The sequence below is a fragment of the Littorina saxatilis genome, unplaced genomic scaffold, assembly GCF_037325665.1.
Source record: "Littorina saxatilis isolate snail1 unplaced genomic scaffold, US_GU_Lsax_2.0 scaffold_864, whole genome shotgun sequence".
In the NCBI taxonomy this organism is placed as follows: Eukaryota; Metazoa; Mollusca; class Gastropoda; order Littorinimorpha; family Littorinidae; genus Littorina; species Littorina saxatilis.
This window is the reverse complement of record NW_027128940.1, coordinates 30869-39402: the sequence shown is the minus strand read 5'-3', so window position 1 is coordinate 39402 and position 8534 is coordinate 30869. Positions and strand designations below refer to the sequence as shown.

Below are 8534 nucleotides of genomic sequence, written 5' to 3'. Positions count from 1 at the left end.
AACAGGAAGACACGTGCGCCTTTTGGCACAACGACATTCAACAGTACATTGCATTGACTTGCATGGCGCTTTCGGTACATGCAGACCGAACGTGTATTACTTCCGGACTCACAGAAGCGGAGCGTTACCCGCGTTTTGATTGGTCAGATGTTTAATTGTCACTTTGTCGTCTGCGTACTCCACAGCAAGATCCGAGTTTAACCACTTGACACGAAGGGATGATTAATAATGTGATCGTGATCGTGGAGAGGAAGGAATGTCAGTGGGTGGATCACAAGCATAAAAGGTGATGATGTAGACCTGTTTGAATCTTGTTTCGGAGATAAGACAGGAGAGCTCGGGTTGTGCTGTTAACAATATTACTACTAAGTAAGTATAAATGCCAGTTTCACGATTTTGTGTGTGTGTTTACAACGTTCAATAGAACTGGGAAATAGTACCAATAAGTGAAAAAGAAAATAGTACTTTTGAAAGTCGAGTGAAGGAGAAATTAACTAACAGTAATACAAAGTATGAATTACTTTTTTTAAAGGAAGATCTCTCATTAATTTAAGCCTGTTACCTTTGATTTGCCTAAATTGTGTGTGTGCGTGTGCACCTTTTTATGTGAAAAGCTGAACGTTTCATTGTGCGTTCCTTTGTTAGTGTTTTAAAAAAATGTGTCTGATGGCTGTCTGATCGATACGTCAGATTTTTTCTTGTTTGGATTGTTTGTGATTTAAAAGAACAGTTTTCCTTTTTTTTCTTTTTTCATCGGTTTTGTTGTGTACTTTCCTTTGTATTCTTATTTTTTTTCTGTTGATTTTTGTACGTTAACTTGTTTGTCTGCTTCGTTCTCTTGCTCTGTCAATTTCTTCTTGTTCGTTTTTGCCCATTTACTTGTTCTTTTCCTACGTTGCTTATTTTTTTTATTTCCTTTTTTTGTTTTGTTTGTAAGCACTTTTCGTTTAATCAGTCTTTCGTTTTTCTCTCCGTTTGTTGTTCTTTTGTATGATGCAGACACATGCTCACTGTTTCTGTACCTTTTTTAAATATCGGTTTAAAGTCTTGACAAGACAAGACAAGACAAGACCAAAGAGAACCGACCATTGGTAATCGTATCAGGCTACTGGCCTTTTTGAAGGGGGGTGGGGGGAGGGGCAATATTAAATGACAACGTTACTTGGTAAATAAGTAGAGCTTGAAAAAAAGCTTGACATGTTACGTGAGGTACTCAGCACCAGATACTATTGTTCTTCTTCTTCTTCAGCGTTCCAGAATTGTCTGGTTACGTGTGAGCTCGTTTTGCCCATTTGGGTTCCCCACACTATACTCTGAGAGCATAGTCAGCTTCACTCCGCTTTCGTTGAGTAGGCATGCTGGGTATTTTCGTGTTTCCATAACCCACCGAACTCTGACATGGATTACAGGATCTTTTCCGTGCGCACTTGGTCTTGTGCTTGCGTGTACACACGAAGGGGGTTAAGTCACTAGCAGGTCTGCACATAAGTTGACCTGGGAGATCGGAAAAATCTCCACTCTTAACCCACCAGGCGGCAGCGACCGGGATTCGAACTCACGACCTCCCGATTAGGAGGCCGACGTCTTACCACCACGCCACTGCGCCCGTCAGGTACCATTCACATACTCTTGTTGGTATCTTGATGTGTGCTCATTAGCAGCATCCTAACAGTGTCAACAGCCTTTGACACAGTCATACGTGGCAAACTTGCTGCTCATTTTTGGGGGCTTAAATTCAGAACAGATTTTAAAGCTTGACGAAACAATTAAACCAATAAAGAAAAAACTGAAAACAAGAGAGAATGTCAAAAAAGGATGAAAGGCTGTGCCAGTGCACATCAAACATGAGAAGAACGCTGACAGGCAAGTCGCTGCCCATTTCTCAGTGTCGTTTTTTTTCTTGGCAATTTATATTTAAACAAGATTTTAACAACTGCATGTATCACGCGAAAAAGCCCAAATTAATAAGACGACCACAAAGCACAAACCTCTTGTAACTGGGGCTGAGGAGTACGCTCCCTGGTTATTGTTGTGTTCGATTGACTAGCTGTAGCCTACTACTCCCACTATTTCTATTCGCAAGATCTGTGCGCACTGAAACTTTAGAATTTTTCTTTTTACAATACAACAACGATGACAGTATCAACAGTTTGTCTCTTCATAGTTCTATTTTTTTCTTCCTACAAAACGTAACTTATTTTTCTTCACAACTTTTCTTTTTTCGTTTCTGACACAGAGAAACACCCTTCGACTCAGTACAATTATAATCCCCTTACCTAAAAAGGCATCGGTGCGTTTGTTCACAGTAATCGTTAACATGACCTAAAATTGTTCCGTTTTTAGAAACTTCGCTAATTGTTGTTTGAAAAGATTTTTATCTTCAGGAAGTCTGTACATTTACTACTGTATTAAGACTAGCCTACTTCCTTTACGGGACCTTATTTTTTCAGATGTTTTTTAAGTCGTACAATGAAGGTTTCGTTGAAAGACAAGTAGCCTTACCCTTCTTTTGAGGTTTCTTTCCCCAACACATGTAAAGGAGTCAATCAATCAATCAATATGAGGCTTATATCGCGCGTATTCCGTGGGTACAGCTATAAGCGCAGGGATTTATTTTATTTTATTTTTATTTTTTATGCAATTTATATCGCGCACATATTCAAGGCGCAGGGATTTATTTATGCCGTGTGAGATGGAATTTTTTTACACAATACATCACGCATTCACATCGGCCAGCAGATCGCAGCCATTTCGGCACATATCCTACTTTTCACGGCCTATTATTCCAAGTCACACGGGTATTTTGGTGGACATTTTTATCTGTGCCAATACAATTTTGCCAGGAAAGACCCTTTCGTCAATCGTGGGATCTTTAACGTGCACACCCCAATGTAGTGTACACGAAGGGACCTCGGTGTTTCGTCTCATCCGAAAGACTAGCACTTGAACCCACCACCTAGGTTAGGAAAGGGGGGGAGAAAATTGCTAACGCCCTGACCCAGGGTCGAACTCGCAACCTCTCGCTTCCGAGCGCAAGTGCGTTACCACTCGGCCACCCAGTCTCCACTACACAAATACAGTCATGTTTGTGTTCCAATTGTTTCTTTCCAGGACGTAGCGTTGTTCCTCATTCTCTACTCGTATATCCGGGAAGTCCCGAATTCTTTCTCCATGATTTTGTTTTACGACCATTTTTGTGTGTTACGGGAACGTCATGCTTTTCTATTGAAAGCGACACACTGCGCAAAACCCTTTGACGGCTTCATTTTGTCCGGAGAAAGAAAGACATAAAGGAGAAACAGAAAATAAAACCACACCCACAGTTGATCTACCCAACTCTCTTTTAAAAAGCTGTTTCCTTGTATTTGAAAAGTGTTTTCGTTTGCCTGTTCGTGTACGTCTCCCCCCCCCCCCCCTCTCTCTCTCTCTCTCTCTCTCTCTCTCTCTCTCTCTCTCTCTCTCTCTCTCTCTCTCTCAGAAGGCTTCTGAAACCATCTGCGTCTGCCAGTATTGGCGTTAACCGGCAATAACCGGTATGTTGAAATGAAAAAAATACCGGAACAAAAATGGCTTCCGGTATGACGTACCGGTTGATTTTTTTAAATACCGAGTTGTTTCGCTGGTATAATAACAAAACCAGTACTCTGAGTTGGACTCTTACTGGTTCCAATGACCAGCCTACCGTTTTTTTTCTGTTTGCATCATAAAAGTTTGCGTACCGGTTTGAAAGATTACTAGCGCCATCACTGGTCTCTCTCTCTCTCTCTCTCTCTCTCTCTCTCTCTCTCTCTCTCTCTCTCTCTCTCTCTCTCTCTCTCTCTCTCTCTCTCTCTCTCTCTCTCTCTCTCTCTCTCTCTCTCTCTGTGAGTACGTGGGGGCGTGCGATCGTGGTCTTCTTTTGTATGTCAAATCTCAAACCTTTTAGAGACGACTTCTATCTATAGCTTATACATCAGTTCAAGCGCCTTGTTGTTTTAGGGCGTTTTCTTCCATCTGCAGTGAGTGAAGAAACGAATGATCCTGTTTCTAAACCTTATCGGCTTCGTGTTTGTAAATGTGGGAATTACGCCAAAGTTGTTCTGTTCCGTGGGCAGTATGAAGCACATTTGACCTACTAAGATAACTTGAGTCTCGTGATTTTATCAACATATCAGTACCCACTTTATGTGTCAAGGTAATAATTATGTAGTCCATTGTATTTTATTATTTGCTGTCTGACTAAGATACGTAATTAGAGTCACATGATTTAATTAACATATAACTCTCGATTTGACGTTTCAAGATTATACTTCGATTACAGTTTATTCTATGTTTTGTGTGAGTTTGTGTCGAACAGTTATATTGCCACGAACCGATCTGCGTGGCCAGATAATCCGGAAATACCTGCAGTGCTCGATGAGCGGAAACACTTTGATCTATCAGATTGTACTGATACGAACAAGTCATGAAAAAAGCAAACGGAAAAAATCTATGTCTAACCCTTGCCCGTATAAAATATGGTTCAATGTTTCCTTAGGGTTTATTGTATCCAGGAAGTGTGTTAGCATAACCCTTTCTTCTTCCTTTGTGGTTAGTACTGTTACGGGAACAGTCTGTCGTAGGGCCAGCGTGAGTAAATAGCGATATTGAGTCGTATTTTTAAACAGGGACAGTTAGGCAGAGAAGACTAAGACTAAGAGAACTTGGTTGTCCGGCTTTTAAAAAACATATTCCAGATAAAAGACAGAGAAAAGGTGAGAGGTGCAGTTATGTGATTTGGATAAACAGATTGCGATTGTGATCCCTACTACCTTTTGGGTTTGTAAAATTTCTCTCTATTTCACTTGGGCCTAAAAAAAAAAAAAAATAGGTGTGGTTACGGTAACCCGACCTACCCTATTTTTAGGGGCCGACCCTATAACTTTTTATTACATTTGTCAAAAAACACACACAAAAAACGAGTGCAGAAAACGCAATGAAAGCGAAAGCGCTCGAGTCGCACACTTATTTTCCTGTCAAGTAGGTTTTATTTGTACACATTAGAAAAAAAAGTAAAAAAAAAAAAATTGATTGCCTACCTACCTACCCTATTTTTTTTGGCTATGTTACCGTAACCACACCTATTTTTTTTTTGGCCTTGTGTGGACAGAAAGACCAAGAGACGAAAACTCAATGATAGACTGACCGACAGAACAGCAGATTTAATGGTAGACTGTAAAGCAGACAAGATGACCAAGTAGTCGTATGGTAAACAGGACCGATAGACAGTAAAGCAGACAAGATGACCAAGTAGTCGTATGGTAAACAGGACCGATAGACAGTAAAGCAGACAAGATGAACGGACGGAGAGACAGGCGGGACAGCAAAACCAAACACACGAGTCGAGTAAACAAGGGTATTGTGCTTCATCTATCATGCTGACATAATCCTTATTATTTTTTTCTTCAGATCGTTGACCCGCAGGACGTCTTCCTTGCGTCACGATGACTACCCAACAGCACCTCGCCCTCCTGATCGACCTTCATCCTCCCTCCAGCTCTTCTTCCTCTAGCCCCTCTCCGTTCTCCACCAGCACCGACAACCACATCCACCTCTTCAAAAACAAGATCAACGACCTTCTTGTCAAAGATCACCAAGCCTCCTTCGTCAAGGTATACGTTCTGACCTCATCAGAGCACTTCACACGTTTCGATCTGAACGAGGTCGTTCCCAGCGATGAACGAGTTGAGGCAGCTGTCTTCAGAGCCGATGACAAGATTGCCAGTTTCTACGAGGCCAAACAGAAGCTGGACGACATGGAGATCAGGGAGATCAAACTAATCTGTGATGACACCAACAGACCTTTCTGGGACGACATCTGCAAACTGTTGTTCACTCCCGTTCACAAGTGGAGCGTTGTGGCTGCTGGTTCCACTGGGGACGGAGAAGGATCATTTCTGACGAACCTGTCAGGACAAATTCGGAACGGCTCAAACGGAACTGCAGACAATACGACGCATGGATATAGTCAACAGTCTACCTCTTCGAAGAACCAGAAAACCGCTCATCCCCCTTCTGACACTACAAAGGCTCAGGTTCAACGGTTTCTTCACACACTGCCGTCGCTATTGGGTGCTCCTGAGGTGAACAGGTCGAATATCCTGCCTGAGCTTGGGTCGGGCTTTGTGCACGGGTACAGCACGCGAAGGGGCGGAGTGACGACGGTACCCACCCTGTGTTCCATGAACATGGTCTACACCGACCTCAAGCCTGACTCTCGACTCGTTATTGACGAAAACAGAAGACGCCTTGCCTCGGTGGGTCTACCGTTTTATGTTACTGTCCCTTTTCTTATTTTACTATTATCAGTTAGACAGACCGATATGTTTACATATTAATCGACTGATTGATGCCTTTGTGTCTGTAACCATGTTCTGTTTGTTGTGCTTTGCGGTGTAGAAATAAGCTGAGCTTACTTGCTTTGCCTGACATCATACAGCCCAAACAAGCTAATTAACTTTGGCTGATAAACTGAATGCTGACAAATACGATTGGTGCTCTTTGTCGTGAAATCGTTGACCTATGAAGCTTGAGGGACCCTTGCTTTTGCTTTTGATAGAGTGTTTGAACTGTTGTAAGAAATCTGTGTTCTTTTTCCATAGCTCCTGAGTTAGCCATAATGTAAGTAAAACGGGTGCCAAGCTTTACAAGGATGTAGGTCTCAACATTCATACTTCTCGCTCTTAACTTTCCACGTTTATCTCATGAATTAACGCCCCAAGAAAGCATGTCTTAAAACCCCTTGTGCTCACGCTACTCGCTATATTGTTACAGGTTGGAGGGTTCGACTACCAGAACTTCCACATCACCCGAGTGGAGCACGGACACAGAGTGTGGGTGGTGGGGGAGGACCAGCCCCTCAAGTTTGACGCCCTCGTCACCAACCGCCGTGACGTCACCATCGCTGCCGCCGGCGCCGACTGCATCCCGCTGCTCTTCGCCGACCCTGTTGCCATGGTGATCGGGGCTGCCCATGCCGGGTGGAAGGGAACTGTTGAACGGGTGGCGGCGTGCGTGGTGAACACCATGAAGGAGAAGTTCGGGAGCAGACCAGAAGACATCCGGGTGGCGATGGGCCCTGGGGTGAAACCGGGGTGTTTTGTCGTGCCAGTAGAGGACGTGACACTGTTCACAGATATCCACCCGTCATGCGTTTTGGAGACTGCTGACACAGAGTCTCACAAGATCGACGGAATCTTCCAGCAGAGCGTGAGAATAGGACGAGGTGAGAGAAGCGTCCATGAGGCAGTACAACACACGTCAGCCACGGGGGATCAGCGGAAGTGTGAGAAGGTTGAAAGGAACGAAGCTAAAGCACGCGAAGAACAGAAAGGCGGGAACATCTTGGATACTAATACAACATTAACGAAATCTCCGCAAGCTGTTTCAGTATCCACTTCCAGCGAGGGTGTAGATTCCGTGTTGAAGAACTGCAGCACCGTCACTTCTGCCCCTGGTGGGACCGCCGAGACTTCTCAGTCGGATTTTCACGTAAAACTGATCCCAACAGAACAGCTCATGCCGAGGAAACCGCGCAGCCCTAAAGACCCCAAGCGACAGTGGGTCTTTGTTGACCTGCAACTGACCAACTATCACGTGCTGCTTCAGGCGGGGGTGAAGGCCGAACACATCGACATGAGCACCTCTCACTGTACCAGGTGTAACACTGACTTGTACTTTTCCAACGAAAGGGATGGCTTTCCCTTTGGGAACCAAATCGGCTTTTTCTATATGCCTTCTTCTGTTCAGTAACAGAATGATCACAGGATATAGGGAAGAGAAGGGGAGTGGGGTGTGTGTGTGTGTGTGGGGGGGAGGGCCGGGGGGGGGGGGGGGGGGGCGGGGGATGACGTGTCGTAAGAATAATTTGATAGGCATTGTGTGATTTCAATATTTTTATAGTGTTCTATTTAAATAATGTGTTCTAACCAGATGAAAACAGCTCACATCATTTACTGGACCTATTTACACTAATATACGTTTTAAAATAAAATAAAACCAACAATCGTTACATTCCTCATACGTCGTTGATGAAAAAGTACCCATCGTTCTATGAGACTATGTAAATGTCTATAATTCAGTCACCTTTTTGTGTCACTTCCGTAAAATGTCATGACTTTGTCACTAAGGCATTGTTGCACGTGCGTACTATAAATTGCATGAATTTGTTCACAAACAACAACAGTAAAAATGAAGTTGAATTTTTAAGCGGTAGAATGCTAAAGAAAAATCCTTCATATGATGTAATATCCAGGTTTTGATTCCATATCATTGCATTATAACCGGCTGTCGCAGAAATTGAAGCTGTTTTATTTAAAATTCAGTCAACCTTCTATAACAAAGATTTAGAAAGCTCTGACGCGCAGGTTTTGATTCCATTTCATAGCATTGTAACCGGCTGTCGCAGTAATTGAAGCGAACTTTTATTTAGAATTCAGACAACCTTCTATAACAAAGAAAGCTCAGACACTCAGGGTCATTTTGGTCAGTACTTCAACTTTAATCCCTTTTGTTTT

The 8534-nt window shown here is 43.1% G+C and overlaps 1 protein-coding gene across 1 annotated transcript; it reads left to right on the top strand.

The window, feature by feature from the left end:
- The first annotated feature begins 255 nt into the window (after positions 1-255).
- LOC138957239 (uncharacterized) lies at positions 256-7815 on the top strand. The gene is made up of 3 exons (XM_070328385.1): positions 256-369; positions 5428-6275; positions 6793-7815. Exons 2-3 carry the CDS (start codon positions 5463-5465, stop codon positions 7768-7770), a joined length of 1791 nt encoding a protein of 596 aa, XP_070184486.1. The 5' UTR covers positions 256-369; positions 5428-5462; the 3' UTR covers positions 7771-7815.
- Positions 7816-8534: the final 719 nt, after the last annotated feature.

Bases quoted from the DNA above. Each gene is read 5' to 3' on its own strand.
- LOC138957239 (XM_070328385.1), top strand. From the start codon at position 5,463: ATGACTACCCAACAGCACCTCGCCCTCCTGATCGACCTTCATCCTCCC. The intron at 6,276-6,792 runs GTGGGTCTACCG...ATATTGTTACAG, and splicing joins ACAGAAGACGCCTTGCCTCG to GTTGGAGGGTTCGACTACCA.